The sequence below is a fragment of the Marmota marmota genome, unplaced genomic scaffold (assembly GCF_001458135.2).
Source record: "Marmota marmota marmota unplaced genomic scaffold, marMar, whole genome shotgun sequence".
Taxonomy (NCBI): Eukaryota; Metazoa; Chordata; class Mammalia; order Rodentia; family Sciuridae; genus Marmota; species Marmota marmota.
The window spans coordinates 597,320-622,040 of NW_025999874.1; the positions used below are offsets into that span (position 1 = coordinate 597,320).

Consider the following 24,721-nt stretch of genomic DNA (forward strand, 5'->3'; position numbering starts at 1 on the left):
TGATGGAGTCTCCCCTCAAGGATGCACTTCTCTAAGTCTGCTGTCTTTACTGGTTTAACAGACAGATGAACACCCTTTTTCTATTCTTCTAGAGACTAAAACCTGCTATCTTCTATCAGTGTAGACTTATCAGTTAGACCCTATCTCTAAATAAAATACAAAAGAGCTGCGGATGTGGCTCTGTGATCGAGTGCCCCTGACTGAGTTCAATACTGGGTACCTCAATCCCACCTCACCCCCCGCTAAAAAAGAAAGATTCTACAAGGGGGCTACTTGGAAGGCAGGATAATATCCAGTTTGGGGCTAGCCTGGAAAACTTAGTGACAACCTGTCTCCAAAAAAAAAAAAAAAGGGACTGGGGACGTAGCTCAATGGTACTGCTTGCCTAGCATATAAGCAGCCCCAGGTTTGATCCCCAGCCCCCTGTATTATAAGAAGTGGGGGTGAGGGTGGGAGAGGGAGGACAGTGTTGCCAAGCACCCTTTCCTCCAAATAAGAAATACATAATACTTTCCTTCCTTTGTAGCCTCCTTACCTTCTCCCACCTCGGTTACCTAGGTTATTTTTCAGCTGAGCAGTTAAATGTTATACACCACAAATCAATTATCTTTTGAACTTAATTATAATCTTTAACTTTTTCTCACTACGTATGTATTTTTAAGTACGAAATGCTTCAGGAAATTGTGTATCATCCTTGCAAAGGGGCCACACTAATATTCTCGGAATCATTCCAGTTTTAGTTTATGTGCTGCCGAAATGAGCACTCTTCACTATTATTTTTTTATCTTTTCATTCTTTAGATTGCCCCACCCTCAAGATGGGGGTGGGTCTTGCTACACTGCTCAGCTGGTCACAACCTCCTGGCTCCAGTGATCTCTCAGCCTTCTGAGCAGCTGGGATTGTAGGTGCAAGCCACAGCACCCAGCTCTAGATTAATTTCAATTTCCCAATAGGTCCTTCAGGAATTCCTCTCTGACCTTTAAAGCTATTCTTCCATGGTATTCTACATCCAGTGTTATACATTAGAGAGAATCTGATTCTTATTTATTGTAGGTGGTCTGAGTTTTGTCTTTTAAGCTTTTGTGAAAAATTAAAACCAAACAACAAAACACCTAATGATACTCCAGTTCAATGTGGGGATAACTGTCATTTGTTCTGCCATGAATACTGAATTTCTAAATGTCAACATGTTATCTTTCTCTATTTATTTAGATTTTTCTTTTATTTTCTCTACAAAGTATTTGGTAGTTTTGGTGATCCCATTAAACTCTTTATGCCTTTGTGTTATTCCATAAAATTTTCTCTGTGTGTATCAGTAAAGAGATTATTTTTTTTTTTTTTACTTAGTCCTTTTATTTGATTTGACCCATTATTTTTGAACTCTAGTGACAATATGCAACTTTAAGATTTCTTTTTCTGTAGTACTAGGGATGGAACTCCAGGGAGATCTACCACTAAGCTACACGCCCAGACCTTTTTATTTTGAGATAGGATCTTGGAAAATTGCCTAGGCTAACCTGAAACTAGTGATCCTCTTGCCTCAGTCTCCTAAGTAGCAGGGATTATAGTTGCACACTACCATGTCCAGTTTAGATTTTCCTTGTTATGTTTTTGCAACATTCTGATATTTCACCACCATGGCTACATAGGTCTGAGTCTTTTTTTAGGGTTCTGGAAAGCTTTCCAGGATCATTTTAATCTAAAGGCCAGAATATTTCTTTTTGGGCCCCTGTTCCCCTAGGAAATCAAGTAACGAGTCATGAAACACTACAAAGTTCCAACCCTTGCAGAGCATGGAGGCACATGCCTGTGATCTCAGTGACTCAGGAGACTGAAGCAAGAGAATCAAGTTTGAGACTAGCCTAGGCAACTCAGTGAGGCTCTGTGTCAAAGGAAAAAATAAAAAGGGCTGGGCTTGTAGCTTAGTGGTAGAGTGCTCCTGGGCTCAGCTCCCAACATAGCAATAATATATATACTAATAAATCCAACCCTACTAGAGTCCATACTAGTCACTGCTTCAGTGTGAAAGGGGTATGAGAAGGGAAATCCAACTCATTCCAAATTTACACAACTGCTCAGGTTCTATCTAATCTATGCTCTTTAAGTCTAGATAAAGAAACTGCTTTAAGCAGCTCCCACTACACAGGAGCTTATTCCTGCCGGCGGTTTGGGCTATATTTTCCCCTATATTATTTCTCTGGTTTTCTTGTCAGAAAAATTCCATCTTTCAAAATTCAATGAAAGTTCACTTATTCTACTTAGTAGTTTCTAAATGTTTATGGTGTTTTGGCCTCCAGAAAGGACAAAGGATGTGTTCAATTAGAACCAGGATAGGGAGTCAGGGAAGAGACGAATAAATTACCATCACTGAATCCATTCTTATGTGACAGGCATATTATGTGTGTATCACTAACCTTTTCAACAATTCCATGAAGTGAGCATCATTATGCTTATTTTGAAGACAGGAAACAAAATCAGGGTGAATTAACTCTGTCTAAGGTTACAAAGTAACACTGCCAGGGATGGTGGTGCATACCTATAATCCCAACTGCTCAGGAGGCTGAGGCAGAAGGATCCAAATTTGAGGCCAGCCTCAGCAACTTAGTGAGACCCTGTCTCAAAAAGGACTAGGGACATGGCTCGGGTAGTTAAGTAGTTAAGTGCCCCTGGGTTTAAGCCCCAATACCTTTAAAAAAGAAAGAAAGAAAAGAAAAAAAAAAAAGAGAATAACTGAGAACAGTGCAATCTTCTGAAAAAAAATTTCCCAAATCATTCTTTCTCATTCACATATAAAAACAAACTCACCTATACCAATTCCTAAAAATAAACCAGTTGTACATTAAAAAGGGGTGAGGAAAATAACACATTAGTCATGAATCAAATTTAGAAGTATCGATGGTAAAAGTTCTTTGCTCTAATTCAGACCAGGCTGAGAAAAGGGGTGTGTGGGAAATAAAGCATTGTTAAGAAGTACCCAGTGTAGGACAACAGTCTGAAAGCTGGGCTCCAGCCTGAATGCATAATGAAAGCTCAGGGAAGGGGAGGACACTTTCTGCATATGCCCAGATACCCCTTTGTCAGAAGATGAATACCTCCACTTGGAAAAAGGAGTGTATATATGTAACAGGACACCAAAAGCACAGTGATTTTGTTTTTTTTCCCCCACCCCAGTCACAACTCTCCCAAACCTGAAAATGAAGCCAGCGAAAAAAGGGTACATAGGGAAATGAGAGGCCTGGTCATACTAAAAATAACAATGGACTAGATTTCAAATTCTTCTTAAAAAAAAAAAAAAAAAAAAAGTTAAATCCAAATAGCTATTGTTAAAAATGTGAATCAGGCATGGTGGTTCCCATAATCCCAGCAGCTGGGGAGGCTGAGGCAGGAAGATCAGGAGTTCAAAGCTAGCCTCAGCAAAAAAGCAAGGTGCTAAGCTATTCAGTGAGACCCTGTCTCCAAATAAAATACAAAACAGGGCTAGGGATGTGGCTCAGTGGTTGAGTGCCCCTGAATGAGTTCAATCTCAGGAACCAAAAAACAAAACAAAACAAAAAAACTGAAACAGGCTGGAGAAGGGAACTGAAAGGAATATGAAACGAAAAAAACACTTAACAGGGATCCACGCAGCTAGAGGACATCCCACATTCTATACCTGTACTTGGGGTTAAAGTGTTATTAAGTGAAGAGGTTTCCTTATCAGATATATAATAGGAAAATAAAACTATTACTAATACCACCTTAAGTTACTATTTCCTCAAACAAAATCAAACCTTGACTGCAGGTCTACCAGGTTCTGGTATTCTATGATTCACTGGACAGTTCTACTCATTACTTTGAACCATTTTCTTAAACAAGTCTTATTTTGTAAGCTCACTTCTTCCTTCTGCTGGGAAGTTGTAGTAGCCTCAGAGGCCCAGTTTGGCAAACTCTCAAAACAGCAAAGAACTTCTGGTCAGCAGATGATGCCCTTAATAACCCCTTTTTACAAACTTAAAAGTTACATTGTTTCCCCCAAGGTTATACATCCTCTACATTTCTAAATAGGAATTAATTAATTACTAAGGAAGTTGATAAAGAAACAATACTTCTGCTTGAATACTAAGAGGCTATTACACTCTATTCCTCCAACTTCCACAGCCAGGGGACTATACAATCGATGTACACCCCAACCCCTTTTATCTAGAGACAAGTTCTCCCTAAATTGCCCAGGCTGGCCACAAACTTGCAATCCTCCTGTCAGCCTCCCACATGGCTGAGGTTACAGACTTGAGATACCATGTCTAAGCCACCCCATCCAATTAAATTTCTTATCTAGATGCCCTTAACGGCAATGAATGGAGCACTGAAGGTTGAGAGAGAGAACTCTAGGCCAGAATAGCAGCTGGCTGTGATACAGCAACCGTACAAACTGATTAGGAAGCATTTGTAAAACTGCTTAAAATTTGTTACAGAGCCCTACAGAATATAGCTAAGTATCACATTTAAACAATTCCAAATGTGGAGGAAGAAATCCCAACAGATATCCAATGAATGGAGCGATTAGAAATTCAATGGAAACATTTATATGGGAGGTTTATATGAATGTAACCATCACGGGAATTAAAGAATGAAGCAAAATTAACCTTAAGAAAAACAAAATTGGAAATTCTGCCATTTTTAAACATCTCCTAGAGAAGAGGCTACAATAGGGCAGACCAGTAGTCAAGTCTAGTGCACAAGAATTGGAACCACAGTACTAGGATGAGTTGTCTTCAGTGTAGTTAAATGCTATACAGTGAAATACAGGGAATGCCAATACTTCAGGGGGTGCTTTTTGGGGGTGGGGGTACTGGGATCAAACCCAGGAGGACTTTATCACTGAGCCATAACCCTAGTGCTTTTCATTTTACTTTATTTTTTTGTTGACAGGTATCATGTTAAGTTGCTACGGCTGGTTTTACACATGTGATCCTCCTACCTTGCTCTCCTAAGTTGCTGAGATTACATATGTGCACAACCCTGCCTTGTGGGTGCTATTCAAATAAAATATAAATGAATGGTACCCTCAGGAGTTGGGCGTCTCTATGGCTCTGGGAATCGTTCATTTACAAATAGACTGTGCTCTGAATATGGCATTTATTCACATCAAAGCAAAATTACCCTAATAGTAACAATGTTAAATAGGATAATTAGAATTATGTGAAATAACCTGGGGAGACCTAACGAACCCATAGACAAATACAGTTCATGTATCCTACTCAGGATGGTAAAATTTATAAACGTTTTTGTTTATACTTTCATAAATAGAACATTGCTGGCCAACTCTCTTGTCCAACCCCAGATTTATAGTTAGGAGAGGTGTGTGTCTGTGTGTGTGTGTGTCTGTGTGTTTTGTGTGTTTGATATAAGGAGATAGCAGATAGGGGAGGAATAACATACACACAAGCAGTATTTAGAGGCAAGAAAATGATAAAGATCAGAGAAAGAGGTGCTCTAAAATATTTTCTTTCTTGACTCTACTGCTTGGAATGAAATGGTATGGTGAAGTGTAAGGGAGGGCAGAAGGGCGGTAGTCATATAGGTATGACGTAGTAAGTAGGGCAGAAAATATTAACAGGGAACGAGTTCCTCCTAATAGCATGCTAAGTGATGAAATACATGAGAAATGTGAGGCAGGTGGCTCAGGCATATTTGCTTGCGAGTTGGGGGAGACCATCAACAGTTATACATGGTTACACTACTGACAAAGGAATGATTAACATGCTTATTAGGGGATTTTCATTGAGTACAATTTTGGATTTTTTTTGGTCTTCAAATTTGAGACCATACAACACTATAATTCAGAAAGTAGTTGGCATGGTGGCCCATACCTATAATCCCAGGGACTTGGAAGGCTGAGGTAGGAGGATGCCAGCCTTAGCAACTTAGTGAAAGCCTGTCTCAAAAAGTGCTGGGGATATAGATCAGTATTAAAGTGCCCCTGGGTTCAATCCTGGTACCAAAATAAAAATAAATAAATAAATAAATTCAAAGAATAACTCAAGAAAATGCTTTCCAGTTTTCCTGGAGGCTCTGTCTGGAGTCAGAATCTTGAAATGGGAAGAAATCTGACTTTTCATAATAATTTCTCTGGGAAGGAACACAGAATATAGTGAGAGGAAGGAGAGGCATTAGCTGACTCCCAGTTTGAATTCTACAGCCATTTAGTCTTGGATAAACCACCACATCTCACTAAGCATTCTTTGATCTATAAAATTACAAGACTTTGGAAAGAAGCAAATGAGACAAATATGAGAAAAGTGCTTTTTAAACCATAAAATACTATACAAATAATAATGGAAGTGGTAATATCTATAATTTAAAGGGACAAGTGAATGACTTTTGAATATGAAGTTCAAAGGAAAATGTTCAGGCATTTCCTACTCATTATGGTTCTTATCTTGCTATCCATGTGCTCCAAGTTTTCTGAATTTTCCTACTCTTACAAGTCATCATGTGGCAGCAGGAATATTATACCACTTCCTTTTGACAAAGAGGATTTTGGTAACAAAAGCCAAAACTCCTTGTAGCTACAGCATTTGGGAGCCAAGAAAGAATTCACTCATTTGAAGAACACACACAGAACAGGAGATTACAGTTCTTTAATGATCAAATGACAATTACAAGGGGGATTCTTAAGGATGGGGGTTGGCAATGACTATTGCTTCCAATAGTTATTGGAACACTACTTGGCCTCCCTTTTTTAACATCTTGTCCATAACTGCTTTTGTGCTAAAAATGTCAGTTGAGCAGTTGTGACATAAACTGACACTGATTATACGGCCTGTACAGCCTAAGATATTTACCTACCACCTGCCCTTTTAAGCTTATAAACCACTTGTTTCCATGTTTTTTCTCATATCATGTAAAATTTATAAATCCTACAATCTTTTCTCATTCTTCAACTCCTATTTCAGTTATTCTCCTTTCAGAAAGGTGCAATCTATTTGTGAAATGTTATGAAAGATGACATGAAAAACACAGATCTGAATCCTCGAGAAGATAAAATACAATAAATAGCCATAATATGCGCCATTAGCATATAAATAAATATGGAGTTGGGGATAGCTCAGTGAATATAGCACTTGCCTAGCATGTGTAGGCCCTGGATCAAATCCCCAGTACTGAAAAACAAAGAACACAAACAAACAAGACCAAAATCAAAACAAAACAAAAAACAACCCCAACATGGTGATGATTAGAGAGCACATTATGTGAAAGTCAGTGAATCCATACCAGATTACAAAAGCACTATCCAGAGCAGTGGTTTCCAAATATTTTTGTTTGTGTACTATTTAAAATGCAATTTTAAAAAAAGATCACTTCAGATAATTTATAATAAAGGTTGTATATTCTAGAATACTACAAATGCTTTAAAACCATTTTGTTAATACTTTGGCAAGTAAATATATTTACTTTCATTAATTGAGAGAAAAAAATCTTCCTGTTGAACCTGCCATTAGTCCACCAAGACTTTGGTCAAAATCTGACTTACACAAACTTACTATAAATTGTAGTCTACACCAACTTGATTTTATTTTTTGTTTGGAGTCTGTGTGTGTGTGTGTGTGTGTGTGAGATACACACTGGGGATTGAACCTAGGAGTGTTCTACAGTAAGTTATATTCATTACCGGCTTCTTTTTTAAGTTTTACTTTGAGACAGAGTCTTCACTCAGCTGCCCAGTCTGGCCTCGAACTTGTAGTTCTTCTGCATCAGCCTCTTGTGTTATTGGCATTATAGGTGTGTGCCACCATGACTGGCTTCATTCCTTTTCTTTTTAAATAAAAACTAGCCACTCCACCCAAACCCCTGCAGTGATACTGGGGCTTGCACACAGTGCCTTGCTCATGCTTAAACAAATGTCCTAGCACTGAACTATATCCCCACCCATCTTGTAAATTTAATTCCCAGGATTAAAATTATTATTATTATTAATTTTTTTTTGGAAGGGAGAACCGGGGGGTCAATCCAGGGCTTTGCAAATTTGAGGCACTGAGCTACATCCCATCCCGGGATTATTATTTAGGAGCTGTGAACTCTTAGAAATGTTCCCTTTATTTGTTGTCTTCTGTGTTTTAAGTTTTATACTCTCTGGAACAAGACCCATACCACACTGAGGCTCAACATGGCCAAGAGGAATGCATGTCTTTTAACATACTGGAGGGAGCTAGATGTGAAAAGGGAGGTGGGAAAGGAGAACTGATAGACACAGAAACTTATCAGAGGCAGGTAAATATCAGAAAAACAATACATGCCAACACTAAGGATCCATGCTGATGAACACACTGGAAAGATGTCATGTCTTCACATACACACCAATATGAATACACTCACAAGAACAATGCTGCCCATTCTATTTTATATCATGGTGCATACAAAGAACATATTTTTAAAGATAAACTAAGCTATAAAGAACCAGATTACTAGAGGTAGGAGGCAACTGAACCCAGGCACCTCCCAGACACTCAACAGTGAATGGGAAAACTCCCTAGCAAGCTGCAATATTTTTAGTGTCACATACTGGTTTGGCGCATCTATCGCACCCTTTCTGCAAAGTTTGAAGACCGATGGGAAGTGGTACATTTAGAGTGAGTACCTGAGCTGAAACCTTCGTTAAGTCTCATTCATTAGACTTTATATTCTGTGGTCTTTCTTACCATCTGGAAATGCTAGCACAGGGTGAACACAAGAGTCCAACTGGGAAAGGCGTTCCAACAGAGGGGCTTCGTAGTGGATTTCAGGAAGCATGGTGTTGACACTGCCTGAACCACACAGTGCACAGGAGGGATTCACATCACAGCCAGAGCGGATTGTGCTGTTCCGGTGAACCTGTGAAAAGCCAAACAAAATTCTGATAATTCAGCATCTGATAAAAAACCAAGATTCCCACTCATTATCCCAAAGATTCAGGAAACCTTGTTAGACAGCGATATGACACTGTTAAGAGAATGCTTGATTAGTTAAGTCATTTCCATGTCTCTGGAACACACTGACCTTCAAAGTGATTAAGGTAACTTTCTTTTCAATAAAATCCAATTATTTGGCACCCTAATTGTTTGCCTAGATATCAAACCCGTAATAGTTCAAAAGATACTGAAATTGTGCTGAAAACAGTTTACAATATCTGCATAGTTTCATCACCTGAAGTTCTGTGTGTTTGTGTTACTGGGGGCCAAAACCAGGGTGTTCTAGTACTTAACTACATTCCCAGCCTTTTTAATTTTGAGACAGGGCCTTGCTAAGTTGTAAGGCTGGCCTCAAACTTGAAATCCTCCTGCCTTATTCTCCTCAGTCGCTGGTATTACAGGTATGCATCATCACATCTGGACCACCTGATGGTTTAACTGTCTACCAAGGCGAGTAGTAGGCTCCCGATTCTCAGGACTTGGATTTATTCTTTTTAGCAACTTCATCCACATGGAAGCCCTTAATTACCAACTACCTCCGTTTTGTCTTTATACTTCTTCCTTAAAACTTTCAGGTAATCCCATACAAGGTGGCATATTTCTGGAGACAAGTAATTCATTAAATTCTCTTTAACCTAGCCTAAAACCCACTGTTAAAAGATTCATGCTTAAGTAATCAAAATAAATTTTGTATCCTGAGTGTTCTTATTCATAGTCTTTGTATTAATTCTAAGGGGACAGAGATTATTTTCATTAAGCTTCCTTTGTATATGAGGGCAAAATAAACAATCTCTCCAGCAAAGTCTGGAATGAAATATGAACTAATTTAAGTCTTCAAAAGACTTAATTCTAGCTGGGTGCAGGGTGCATGCCTATAGTTCCAGTGACTCTGGAGGCTGAGGCAGGAGGATCAAGTTCAAGGCCCTGTGCAACTCAATAGACCCTGCCTTAAAAAAGGGGAGTGGGGGGCGCTGGGGTTGTGTTTCAGCGGTAGAGCACGTGTGAGGCATTGGTTTGATTCTCAGCACCACATAAAAAATAAAACAAATAATTGTATTATATCCATCTGTAACTAAAAATAAAAATTAAAAGAAGCCTGGAGATGTGGCTCAGTAGTTCAATCCCTATTACCATGTCCCCCCTCCCCCACGACTTAATTCTGCTAAAAACAAAAATAAAAACAAAACAAAACAAAACAAAAACCAGTGCCTTTATCATCTTAGGCTTGGAGGAGAAAAGTTGAAGTCATGTTGATCCCTATACTGTAGTTATTATAAAGAATAAGCCTGGCATTTACCAAAGCATAACTCAAAATCATCTGGGTAATACCACTCCTAGAAGAAACAACCTGCCTAGAGAATGGCACTATGAGATGGGATCCCAGGAGCAAAGGCAATAACATAATAAAGACAAAAATGTAGCACAAATCTCTGTTGGCAAAAACATCTGCTGCAGCTGCATTCATTTCCAGCATACTCTCTGAAAGTGGCTTCCCTTTATGGACTTGTATAGGAGAAAGTAAATATTTAAGAACAATGGAATCTTTAAAAACATTCTCCATCCAACTGCCTCCTTCTAGCAACCACACAGACCAGCAAAGAAGGTCTCTTGAAGGTTAGAATGGACAAAATGAAATGAAGATTCTAGTTAACCAGCAATTGTAGATGCCACTGAAAGGAAAGGACACTAACTAAATATGATATTTTTATGTAGGACAATATTAATTTCTACAGTTTTTGGGAAAAATTATCCTGTGCAACCCTATTTAACTGGTTTTCTGGAGAGTCAGAGAGGAGAATATGTTTGCAGGTATGAAAACCAGATCACATCATCGATAAATGGGAGGATTTGGGAAGATCTTTAGGATCTAAAAATCATACCAAAACTATGAATATGAAAAAGATTAAGATACCAAATATCTAAATAAGAAAAAAAAAAAAAACACTGAAAGAGCAATATGGGTTTTTTTTCCCCCTCATAAACTAACCCATGATACCATGAGCTCTCCATATGGGACAATAACATTATTTCAAGGCTAGGGCATATCCCTTAAGTAAAAAGTGAACACATGTGGGTACGAAAAGAATATGGCAAGGGGCTGGGGTTGTGGCTCAGCGGTAGAGTGCTCGCCTCGCACGTGTGAGACCTTGGGTTCGATCCTCAGCACCACATAAATAAATAAATAAACAAAATAAAGATATCGTGTCCATGTATAACTATAAAAAAATTTTTTAAAAAAGAACATGGCAAGAATAGCAAAGTAAAACTAGGATTAAGGTAAAAATAGAAGTTAGAGAGAAAACACATGCTAGAAATGACAAATTTAAAAAGTTATGTAATACTTTGAGAACTTTGTTTCCATATTCACCCTCAGAAGCAGGTAAACAATTTACTATATGAATAGCTGAAAGACTAGTTGTAAGGAGAAAGAAGGGGGGAAAACCCACAAAATTTTAAAATTCTTCAAAAAAAGCACTAGTTATGTGTCAAACTGGCTATATATATTTATTACAAATGAAACAATCAACTGTAGTCATTTTTAAGTCTGTACAAGCTAACCTGGAGAAATATTCGCTATCTAAGCAAAAAATGAATAGTTTTGACATAGTACTGGTATAAAGAAATTAGAAAGGCTTCTATAGTCCTTTTAGAAAAGGATAACAAATCCCAAACCTGGCAAAATTTAATAGAGTGTTTGCCTAGCATCACATAAAAAATAAATCAATAAACAAAGATATTGTGTGGGGCTGGGGATGTGGCTCAAGCGGTAGCACGCTTGCCTGGCATGCGTGTGGCCCAGGTTCGATCCTCAGCACCACATACAAACAAAGATGTTGTGTCCTCCGAAAACTAAAAAATAAATATTAAAAAAAAAACAAAGATACTGTGTGTCCCTCTACAACTAAAAAAAAAAAAAAGTATTCAAAGACAAAGTTCCTGGATAGGTGCTGTGGCACATGCTATAATCCTAACTACTTAAGAGGCTAAAAGACAGGAAGCTCCCAAGTTCAAGGCCAGCCTGGCAACCTGGTGAGAACCTATCTCAAAAAAATAAAAAATAAAGCCCAGGTTCTTACAGAGGGCCCTAAACTATCTTTCACCTCTATCACCTCTTCAACTTCATTTCCTGATACTCACCTAGCCCACTCTACCAGTTACTCTGGTTCCTTGCTACCTTTCTCCAGTATGGCAGACAAACTTCCAGATCATTTGCACTTGGCTTTTTTCCTCATTCACTCCATGGTCATTCTCTTACCTCAGTTCTTTTTATTCAAATAGTCACTTTCTTAAAGTGAACACTTATTTTAAATAATATGTATTTCTAAAATATGTAAGTGAAAAACTAAAATTAAGGTAAAAATAGAAAACACATGCTAGAAATGACAAATTTAAAAACTTATTCAATACTTTGAGAACTTTGTTTCCATATTCACCCTCTGGGCAATTTATTGAGACTCTGTCTCATGACAAATTTAAAAACTTATTCAATACTTTGAGAACTTTGTTTCCATATTCACCCTCTGGGCAATTTATTGAGACTCTGCCTCAAAATTTTAAAATAAAGTAAAAAAGGGGGTTCATGTGATGAATTGGGGATGTAACTCAGTGGGTTCATCCACCCAGCTCCTCAAAAGAAAGCACAATAAAGCTTAAAGATACTAATATTCTAAAGATGAATCTAAAACATTGAACTAGGTTTGAGGGGGAAAGCAGCAGTAAAAAAGAATTTAAACAAATAATCTTAAAACTACAACTGAAAGACAGAATACAAAATGAATATGCAAAACTTAACAGCTTTCCCTTACCTCAGTAACAAATTTGATGAGGGCTGGGGTTGTGGCTCAGTGGTAGAGCTTGCCTAGCATGCATGAGGCATTGGGTTTGATCCCCAGTACTATATTAAAAACAAACAAACAAAAAAACCTAAATAAAGGTATTGTGTCCATCTACAACAAAAAATATTTTTTAAAAATATCAAATTTGCTGAAAAGGAAATTAGGAAAACAATTCCATTCACAATAATCTTTCTTTCTTTTTTTTAACAAAGTACACCTTTTATTTATTTGTTTATTGTATATGGTGCCAGGAATTGAACTCAGTGCTCATGCATGCTAGGTAAATGTTCTACCACTGAGCCACAGCCCTGGTCCACAATAATCTCTTTTTTTTTTTTTTTGAGTTTTTTTTTTTAATATTTATTTTTTAGTTTTCGGCGGACACAACATCTTTGTTTGTATGTTGTGCTGAGGATCGAACCCGGACCGCACGCACGCCAGGCGAGCGCGCCACCACTTGAGCCACATCCCCAGCCCCACAATAATCTCTTAAAAAAAAGAAAAACTCTAACCAAGGAGGTGCAAAACCTCTATGATAAAAATTATAAAGCACTGAAGAAAAAAATGGAAGTCACTAGAATACAGAAGAACTTCCCATGTTCACGGATAGGCAGAGTTAATATTGTTAAAATGGCCATATTACCAAAAGGATTTCAAGTCAATCCCCATTGAAATACTGATAATGTTCTTCACGGAATTAGAAAAAAAACAGTCCTAAAATTCAAAATTTATTTGGAAGAATGGAAGACTCATTATCACCAAAGCAGTTCTAAGCCAAAAAAAAAAAAAAAAAAAGCAATGCTGGAGGCATCACAATATTTCACTTTAAATACCGCTACAGAGCTACAGTAATGAAAACTGCATGGTGTTGGCATAAGAGACACACAAAAGAATAAAACAGAAGACAGAGAGACAAACCCGCAGGCACAGTCATCTGATTCTTGACAAAGGTGCCACAAACACCCACTGGAGAAAAGTCAGCTTTTCAAACAAATGGTGCTGGGAAATCTGGAAAGCCATATAAGATGAATGAAACTAGATCCTATCTCTCATCTTGCACAAAAGTCAACTTTGCAACTGTTACAATAAAGTGCAGGACCAACACTCCTCTTCTGACAGATGATTAATATCCAGAATACATAAAGAACTAAAAACAAAACAAAACAAAACACCGAACAACCTAAACAATAAATTGGCAAATGAAATTAACAGATATTTCTCAAAAGAAAAAAAATATAAACAGCAAGCATATCAAAACTACACTGAAGCTTCATCTGACTCCAGTTAGAATGGCAGTCACCACAAATACAAACAATAATCCAGGAGTGTGGTGCATGCCTGTAATCCCAGCAACTTGGGAAGGACAATCACAAACTGGAAGCCAGCCTCAGCAAATAAGCAAAACAGAAACAAAAACCCCCACAATAAATAATAAATGCTGATGGCCGGGCCGGGCACGGTGGCACATGCCTGTAATCCAATCGGTGGAGGAGGATGACACAGGAGGACCAAGAGTTCAAAGCTACCCTCAGCAAAGGTGAGGTGCTAAGCAACAGAATAGGGCTGGGGAAAACAGGCCCCTGAATTCAATCCCTGGTACCAATAAATAAATGCTGGGAATAATAATAATAATAATAAATAGAAAATGAGGTTGGAAAAGGACTGCTTTTACTGTTAGTGGCATTGTAAATTAGAACAACCACTTTGGAAATCAGTCTGGAGGTTCCTCAGACTAGGAATGGAACCGCCATATGACCCAGCTGTATCATTCATTAGTATTTTTCCTAAAGAATTAAAGTCAGCATACTATAGCAATACATCAATAACCACATTTATAGCAGTATCATTCACAATAGCCAAGTTATGGAACCAATCTATGTGGTTCAACAGCACAGGAGTGAATAAAGAAATTGTGGTATATATACACAACAGAGTTTTATTTGGTCATAAAAGAATAAAATTATGTCATTTGCAAGAATATGGATGAAGTGGAAAACATCATGCTAAGTGAAATATGCCAAACTCAGAAAGTCAATGGTCATATGAAAAAGGGGAGAATAAAAGGGGAGAGGGAATCTCATGAAAATAGAGGGAGATGAGTAGAAGAAAGATGGGGGAGGGAGGTAGAGAAGAAAAGGGGAGGTACAGGAAACTGAAATTGACAAGATTATTCTATTAATATTGTGTGCATGCATGAATACGTAAAAACAAATTTCACTACTGTATGTAGTTATAATGTACCAATAGGAAAAAAAAAAAAGATTCATAATAAAACAAAAACAAAACCTGGAAGAATAAATGTAAAGTAACTGGTAATTAACATAATCTGTCTGTAGCCTGATGTGGTGGTGTACATCTATCATTTTAGTGATTTGGGAGGCTGAGGGGGGAGGATCACAAGTTCAAGGACATCTTCCATAATTCAATGAGACCTTGCTTCAAAATAAAAAATAAAAAGGGCTGGGGATGTGGCTTATTGGTAGATTCAATCCTTAGTACCAATAAGTAACTAAGAAAATAATCTGCTCAAGAATTAAACTGGGCTAAGGTTGTGGCTCAGTGGTAGAGTGCTTGCTTCACATGTGTGAGGCACCTAGTTTGATTCTCAGCTCCACATACAAAAGAAACAAATAAATAAAGATATTGTGTCCATGTACAACTAAAAAAAATACTTAAAAAAAAAAAAAAGAATTAAACAGCCTAAAGCATATAAGGTGATTTTTCAATAAATGGATCAGATAAACTAGGGGCTCATCACTTAGGGGGGAAAAGTTGGATTCTTGCTTCACACAAAAGTAAATTCCATATAAAACAACACCATGTTTGAACCTTAAAAAAAAATGTGGGGCAATATGTAGTGGTAAAAATGAAGGCTATTCTGTCTAACTGCCTGGGTTTTGAACCTTGACTGCTACTTAACTGTGTGACCTTGGGTAAGTTACTAGGCTTCATTACATCAACGTAACACATAGGACTTTCTGCTTCTAGCCATGGTGAAGTAACAGTGACCAAATGTACCTTTTAGTTATAAGCTAGAAAACTGGACCACAGACAATGTTAAGACTGAAAAACAAATGGGTGGCTTCCATAACAATTCTGACTTTCACCTTAGAAGCACATTCTAGAAATGCAGAGTAGGGAAAGGGATTCCAAGAAGAAAATGAGGGTTTCATGAATTGAGGAAACAAATTCCCAGAAACTAGGGTAACTGGAGACTGCAAGGCAGCAGTCAAGAAGTTATACAGAAAAAAAAAGCTCCAGAACTCTCTGTAAGATCCCCTTCAGTGTTGTGAACACTAGAAGCACATGTACAGGCCAGGCAAAAAGCAGTTGGAGAGCTTTGAGCTTAATGGTTTCCAGAGTGAATACTGGCTGGCAGGACTTTCAACGTTGAAAGTAGTATGGCGTATTCAAGAAAGATCATTGTTAGGTATGGAACTAAACTACTCAACAGGTTACTGCTCACCTGCCCCAACTAAGGACAAATCATTTTTGTGCCAACAAAGCCCCTTTAAAGTAAGATATCATAAATTACAATCAGTTCAAATCGAACACCCAGCACTCAATAAAAGTTGCTAGATACACTGGGGCTGTTCAGTGGTAGAACACTTGCCCAGCATCTGCAAACTTCTAGGTTCAATCCCCCGCATGGAGGCCAGCAGGTTACTATATATACCACTGTACGTTTAAATGCCAAATTTCCAGTGAAAAGAGAGGACAGGAAACTAAGCATGACAATGCCAGGCACTCATCTTTACAAGGCAAACTGTGAAGCTATGAAAGGTAGGAAGCTAAGAAGCTAAGGAGAAATCTGTCTCTGAAAACAGGGCTTCAGCAGTCTCATTTGACTGACAGAGCTCCTAGAGAAGTCAAACCCAGGGCCTCATGCATGCTGGGAAGTGCTCTAACACTGAGCTACACCCTTAGATTGGCAGTTTCACTTTAAAAAGGAGACCAAAACTAGAGTTCAGGATACATTGGTCAACATAATGGGCTCAGTTGGCTGAAAGTGGGCATGGGAAATAATTTTATATTCCAAGAATGAGCCAGAGGTAGAGCTTTATCAAAACTAATCTGGTCACAACGCAGCTCAGTCCCCAGATGGACTAAGGTTTTCAGCCCCATTATATATGCCTAGCAGGAGAACGAGGTGAAGACTGAATAAAAACACCATTGCTTGTAAAATATTTTAAATTTACAATATCTAACAGTACTGAAAACAAAAGAAACAGAGCCCCAGTAACCCAGATTTTGGAGTTGGCATAAAAGGGATTTTTAAAATGTTTGAATAAACAAATACTTAATAAGTTCAATGAAATACACAGAAAATAATATACACATAAAAACATACATATATGCCAGAATCAAACAGAAACTTCAGAATGTGACACAGACGCAACAAAAGAGTTGTGACAAGAGAACTGGTAGTCTGGTTAATACAAAAATTAATTAAGAAATGTTAAGAAAAATAGAAAACACCTAACAATGTATCACAGGGTACTGTGATAATGTCCAATGCACTTGTAATCAGTGTCTTAGGAGGAGGAAAGAGAATGAAGCAAAGGCAATATATGAAGAGATAATGTCTAGTTCGTGTGAAAACTCATTTAAAATTTTACCAAGCCACAAATTTAAAAAGCTCTACAAAACTCAAGCAGGAAGAAAACACAAAACCACATCTAAGCATATCATAAAAATGTTTAAATTACAGAGAGAGAGAGAGAGAGAGAGAGAGAGAGAGAGAAAGAGAAAACCTATAAAACCCAATTTAAAAGACATAATTTACTGGAATCTGAATCTTGCGTCAAAGAAACTTTAAAATCATTTATTAACTTGGCACCTGAGTGATATATATGTCTTAAAAAATGTAAAATAAAACAAAATAGGGGTTGAGGATAAAGCTCAGTGGTAAAGTACCATTGGGTTCAATGATCAGTAATGAGAGGGAAAAGAAAAATAAATAAATTCATTTATGAGAGAATCCTAGAAATCTGAATAGACTATTCTTTTATAATGTCAAAAACAGAGATGTTATTACCTGCTTTAATCTTTTTTTTTTTTTTTTTTTAATATTTATTCTTTAGGTGTAGATGGACACAACACAATGTCTTTATTTTTACGTGGTGCTGAGGATCAAACCCGGGTCCGGCCCGTGCTAGACAAGCGCTCTACCACTGAGCCACAATCCCAGCCCCATGCTTTAATCTAAAAATAGCCTAAACTGGCAGTATACAAGAATTAACAATAATATTAGATTCTTTTACTTTGGTAAATAGTTTTTAGAAGTAGAGCCACAAGAAAGTACTTCAAAATAATTATGGAATGTGTCAGGAAAGATTTCAAAATCTGAGTCAAATGTTCACAGCCCACCATATATAGAAAAGTTAAAAATCAGGGGCTGGGATTGTGGCTCAGCGGTAGAGCGCTCGTCTAGCACGTGCAAGGCCCTGGGTTGGATCCTCAGCAACACATATAAACAAACAAATAAATAAATAAATAAAATAAAAGTATTGTGTCCAACTACTTCTAAAAAATAAATATTAAAATCAAATGTAATGGTTAAATAACTTATACCATAACTTTACATGTTTCATTTAAAATGCCATGTTTCATTTACTGATGTAAAAAATATGCACACGCGCCTGGCATCACGGTGCATGCCTATAATCCCAGAGGCTGGGGAGGAGGATCAAGAGTTCAAAGCTGGCCTCAGCAAAGGCAAGGTGCTAAGCAACTCAATGAGACCCTGTCTATAAATAAAATATAAAACAGGACTGACTGCCTCAGTGGTTGAGTTCCCGGTAATTGCCCCCCTCCAAAGTATATACAATTAAAATAAATATGCACAGAAAAGAAAGCAATATATATAAATATATTAAATACTGAAAGAAAATGTACAATCATTTGACCATTAGTTTATTTTCTTGAAAACTAGACTATATCTAAAAATAGTAAGTTAATATTGGAAATAAAGTTTCTATATTTTATATTTATTCTAGTATAATTCTGAATACCTACTATTCCTAGATATAATTTCAGGATGAGATTTTAAGATAGAAAATACTGGAAAGAGTTATCTTGAAACTTTCATTTCAGTGTTGCTAAATGCACAAACATAATGTAAAATTACAAAAAAAAGCAGTTTTTCTAAAATATTTCTCTAGGAATCCTAATAATTCATGAATATGATTACTCAGTATTACTTTTACAAGATTCCCTGGTCAAAGTTCGGGGGAAGAAAAGACTTGTAAGTCTTTTATACATGTTTTATAAAACACAAGCAGTGACTATGGCATGAAGAGCTTTCCAAACTGATTTACCTATCATATTACAGTGGTAACATATCTTAGAAGTACCTTTATGTTCATCATTACTTTGAAACTTTGACAGTATTATACCTGCTGCTTAACTGACTGATCATATGGAGGACTGAACTCAGGGGCACTTTACCTCAGCCTTTTTAAAATTTTGAGACAGGTTCTTACTAAGTTGCCAAAGCAGATCTCAAACTTGTAACTCTCCTGCCTCTTATAACAGATGTTTGCCACTGCACCCAGCTAAATCTTATTTAAATCATCAATAAAGAAGTGCACGTTACTATGCCACAATATTTATATTTTTTAAATAACCATTTCAACATATTTGGTTTCCTTTCAATAATTCAATATATTTTACTTTATGCATTTTTAAACAAAATGTGTTATGATGGAGCTCAGTGACAGAGCACTTGCCTAACATGTCTGAGGCACTGGGTTTGATCCTCAGCACCACACAAAAATAAATAAATAAAGGTATTGTGTTCTCCACCTACAACTAAAAAAAGAAAGAAAATGCTTTAAAAATGTGTTATGAGGAGTCCATATGCTTCACCATATTGCCAAAGTTTCTATGAACCAAAAAGGATGCTGGGTATGGTGGGGCATCCCAGCTACTCAGGAAGCTGAGCAGGAGGACTGCCAAATTCAAGGTTAGCCTAGTCTCAAAGTTTAAAAAAAGAAGGGGGTGTAGGTCAGTGGCTAAGGTCTCACTAGCATGTGTAAGGAGGCCACAGGTTTAGTTCCTAGCACTGCAACCAGCCCTACTCAAGGAAATAGGAGGTCGATATCAGGGCAGTACCAAGAGAATTTTGATTTATCAGTCAGAAAACTGACTAGGAAGCTTGAGACCTTAGAAAGAAACTGAAAGCAAAGTCCTGACCCATGTTCAGCTAAAAGTTTCCAAGTTCACATTACCAGCTTATGTCCAGAAACCTCATTGCTAATAATATGACATCTGAATTCATCTAGATTCCAGTGGTCTTTTTAGAAGATAAGGAGAAACTGTATTGGAGAGATACTTCCACAGCTCATGTATCACAAGAATCTTAAGGAAAACATGACTCCCCTGACCCATGAGTTCACTGTTGAAGACTATAAAATCACACAATACAGGCCTTCAAGAGGCAGTATGCAGATGCAAACAGAAGAAGAACCTGTCCTCAAGAAGCTACAAAATAGGACTTTAAAGCTATTTGAAAATAAGTATATTAAAATTGTCCAACGAGGCAAACAAATTGTTTCTAAAAGTTACCACACACAAATCACGAAAGAAAAGCGCTGACTAAAGTAAACTCAACTGACAGTTTGAACAGCAAACTAAAGAGAATAAGAGCGGCTAAATCAAGCTAAGAGATGTTCCAGACCAGCCAGAGGCAGTGATGCATATCTATAATCCCAGTGACTAGGGAGGCTGAGGAAGGAGGATCAAGTTCAAGGACAGCCTCAACAACTTAGCAAGATCCCATCTCAAAAAGACTAGGGATGTGGTTCAGTGATAAAAGAGTTTTTGGATTTAAAACCCAGTACCCTTGCAGGTACCCATGCCTATAATCCCAGCTGCTTGGGAAGCTGTAAGGAACCTAGTGAGACCTAGTCTCAAAAAATAAAAAGGGTTGGGGATGTTGCTCTCAGTGGTTAAGTTCTCTCGAGTTCAATCCCTGGCATACACACACAAAATTAAACAAAACAAAAAGCATTTCATACCAAAAAAACCCACAAACGACCCCCCCACCAAAGAAAGAAAAAAAGCATAAAAGAAACATTTTAAAGAAATAGTCAATTTTTAAAAATTTGTTTATTTTTCTAGTTTTAGATGAACACAATATCTTTATTTATGTAGTGCTGAGGATTGAACCCAGTGCTTCATACTTGCGAGGCAGGCACTCTACCACTGAGCTACAGCCCCAGCCCCAATACTCAAAATTAAAAAAAAAAAAAAAAAAATTTAGTTGTAGATAAACACAACATCTTTATTTATTTATTTTATGTAGTAATGAAGATCAGACCCAGTGCCTCACACATGCTAGGCAAATGCTCTACCACTGAGCCACAACCCCAGCCCTCAAATATTTTTTAAATTCAAAACAGACAAATCCTCACAATGAGGATACACAGCATCCTAAATCAATGAACTCACAGTTGTAAATACATTCCTTGAAATTCTAAAACATAAAAATAAGACCAAAATTAGGATTTTAAAAGTCTTAAGTTACTGCAGAGACTAGATAACCTATGAAGAAATGACAACTACTATCAGAATTTTCACCAACAGGTCCCAGAAAGCAAACATTATCTTCAAAGTGCTGGAAATGAACATATATAAACTTGTATATACTCACAGAACATAATTCTGTATGTTTTTAATATAGAGATTAATTTTCCAGCTCAAAGATCACTGTTGGAAGTATGTATTGAGCAAAAAGAAACAGCAATTTAGAACAATGAAGTAGAATACAAGAAGTAACCATGAACAAGAATAATAAAAGTAGATATGAAAAACTGTGCTGTATATGTGTAATAAGAATTGTAATGCATTCTGCTATCATTTATTTTTTAAAAAAATCAATAAAGAAAAAACATAGTAAAAGTGCTGGTTAATGTAAATAAGGATGAATTTTAAAATAAATTACTTTGGTTGGGGATTTAAAAATAATATGACTAAAACAACAAATTACAGATAATGGGAGGGCCAGATCAGGTTTTTTCTTTCTTTTTTATTGTCAGATGGGTATGTGCTAGTGTTGTAACAAGGTTTAGAGTGAGGCACATCTCAGACAGCATGAACATCCAATCAACACACTTATGAACCAAAAAGGATCAAGATTAGATTTTTAGAAAGGCTTTTTTAATTTTTGCAGTACTGTGGTTAAAACAACATTTTAAAGCCATATGTTCCAAGAGCAACTAGAGATACTAATCAAATTTGTACTGTATTTAAATGCATTTTTCACATATTAAGGATAACTATTAAATGAATACAAATGGAATGTATAAGCAGAAGAAAATAAAATTCAACTAACCTAATAGCAGAAAAGGAATAAAACAAAGGCAAAAAAAGAGCAAGGCTTATATAAAAAATGATGGCAGAAATGATTCTGTTATTTTTAGTTTTTAAGCCATCCAAAACAAGACTACTTCACACATCAAAGGCTGTGGAATACTACCCAAAACAACACTCAAAAGAAATCGAAAAAGTAAATGATTTATTATTATGTAAGGAAAAAAAACCCCAAAATAAACAAAGTAAGCACTTAATAACACAAGAAGGCAGGAGGAAATTAACAGCCAAGAAGTTGATCTTTGAAAGAACAAATCAAATAGAAAAACCGCTGATAGGATTAATGAAGAAAAAAAAATAAGACTAAGGAATTCTACAGAAGTCAGCCTTAAAACAGAGAGCAATCCTCTTTATACTCTAATGCACAACTACAAAATTCTAAAATAATGCCAGAATACTGCCACACAATTTGTGTGAAGACACTACTTTTAAAAAATTTGAAGAAAATCCAAAAGTTTCAAGGGTATGCTACTAATAAACTGGGCATTATTTCTTCTACTGGCTATTCGTATAAAGAAGAAGTCTTTTCAACCATTTATTTACTCACACTGTTGTCTGACTATATACAAGTTTTCAGTGGTCCGAGGTAAAGCTGGGAACGACAATTTATTAATGAATTACTAATAAAACTACATTTTCCTCTTTTCCCTTTTTGGAGGTGGAGGATACTGGAGATTGAACCAGGGGCACTTTACCACTGAGTTACATCCCCAGCCCTCCATATTTTTTTGAAATAGGGTCTTACCAAGTTGCTGAGGCTGTCCTTGAACTCAAAATCTTCCTGCCTCAGAATCCTGAGTGACTAGGATTACAGTCATGTGCTGCTGCACTTGGCTTCCCTTTCCTTCTTGAAATACTATATGTACCATAATTTACTTAATTTATTAAATAACTTTACTTGAAAAATATAAAGTAACACTATGTGGGGGTTATTTTTAAATTTTTACTATTTCATTATCTCAACTAATGTTTAGATTAAGTTACAAGCACCTATCTCAGAAACAGTAGGCCAGGAAATTTTCATTTGGCTTACTTACTAACATCTACCATCCTAGACCCCTAAAGTGATGAAACACAATAAACAGTAATAACAGACACAACCTATAATCATGTCCTAACATTACAATGAAACTGTGCAACAGGAAAAGTAACCCATAAAATCCATGGGCTTTACTCCTTCCAACACAAGACAGCAACATTTCCCCATTCTCAAAGACCTGTGTCCTCCCAATTGATATTACTTATTATGTCCTAACCAGACAGCCTTTAAAATCTATTCCATCTTCAGAGTTCTACAGTCCTCAGGCTATTATTTCCTTCAGGATTACTATTGTTAGTCTCTCTTTCTGCCTCTAGTCTCACTTATACCAATCCATTCCCAACATAAACTATCTCCAGATTTATCTTTCAAAAAAAATAGGTTATGGGGCCTGTGACTGTAGCTCCGTGGTGGAGCACTTGCCTAGCATGTGTGAAGCATTGGGTTTGATCCTCAGCACCAGGTAAAAATAAATAAAGGTACTGAGTCCATAATACAACTTAAATATAAAAAAATAGGTTATGATAGTTACCTCCCAAACCCTTAAAACTAGAGGCTAAATAAAACTCAAATCAGTAGTTCAGGTGCTCAAGTATTTTTATTACTTACTTTTAGGTCTCATTTTTTTTAATTTCTAACAAGTTCATCTTACAGGATACTTTGTTCCAACACTTAATGTACATCTCAACTTTAAGGTACATACATTTCAACTGTGATTCAACTAAGCTGATAGTTCCTTAAAATCAGTAAAGAAATGAGTTCCTTTTCAAGTGGGTATCACAGTATTTGGTTCTGGAATGCAATATTAATATTTAAATGTAAGTTCAGGCAGTAATATTGACATTAAACATTTAAAAAATATCCTATAGCCGTATCTTTTTCAGGGGAGGAATTACAAACAAAATTTGAATTAATCCAGAAGTACATAAATTTCAACAGAATCCCTTTTATTCAGAAACAAAAAGCAGAACTTATCACAATAAATGTGAATTCACTGGCATTAATCAATATTGGAAAATAATCTGTTAACTTCTTTGCTATCCAATTCTACCATTAGAAAATTGGATCTATGAAGGTAAAAACTTTGTTTTGCTCACCGAAAGTTTTGATGAATTCTGCAAGGAGCCATGTGAGACACAGCAAGCGTTTATCACCAATTTTGGAAGAACTCTAGCCTTTCTGCTTTACCTCGTAAATGGTTCACTACCCAAAGTCAGTTTATTTCTTTGATTTATTTTTTGTGTAACTAATTTTTGTGTGTCAGGATGACTGTTTTAGAAAATGGCATTCTTCACCCTTTGCCTCAACTGTTTTTTAATTAAATTTAATCAGATGGGGGTACTGGGAACTGAACGCAGGGAGACTGAGTCATATCCCCAAGCCCTCTTCTCCCCTTTTAAATTTTTATTTTGAGACAGTCTCACTAAGTTGGGGCCTTGCCAAGTTGCTGAAGCTGGTCCTGAACTTGTGATTCTCTAGCCAATGGATTATAGGCATACCATTCCCAGTAATAATTTTATTATGCACCTTCAAAAGTATAAGAC

At 36.8% G+C, this 24,721-nt stretch overlaps 1 protein-coding gene and 2 non-coding genes across 12 annotated transcripts in view; all 3 read right to left on the reverse strand.

Moving 5' to 3' along the window:
- Kansl1 (KAT8 regulatory NSL complex subunit 1) overlaps positions 1-24,721 on the reverse strand; it is a 193,887-nt gene that overhangs the window by 10,813 nt on the left and 158,353 nt on the right. For all 10 annotated transcript variants that reach the window (XM_048786350.1, XM_048786379.1, XM_048786384.1 and 7 more), the window contains one exon: positions 8,679-8,850. In XM_048786350.1, coding sequence (XP_048642307.1) covers positions 8,679-8,850 — 172 coding nt within the window. The remainder of the gene's footprint in view (positions 1-8,678; positions 8,851-24,721) is intronic.
- Positions 658-764, reverse strand: LOC125611542. The gene has a single exon (XR_007341747.1). It is a non-coding gene; the product is annotated as a U6 spliceosomal RNA (small nuclear RNA).
- LOC125611543 lies at positions 21,799-21,898 on the reverse strand. Its single transcript, XR_007341748.1, has one exon. It is a non-coding gene; the product is annotated as a small nucleolar RNA U13 (small nucleolar RNA).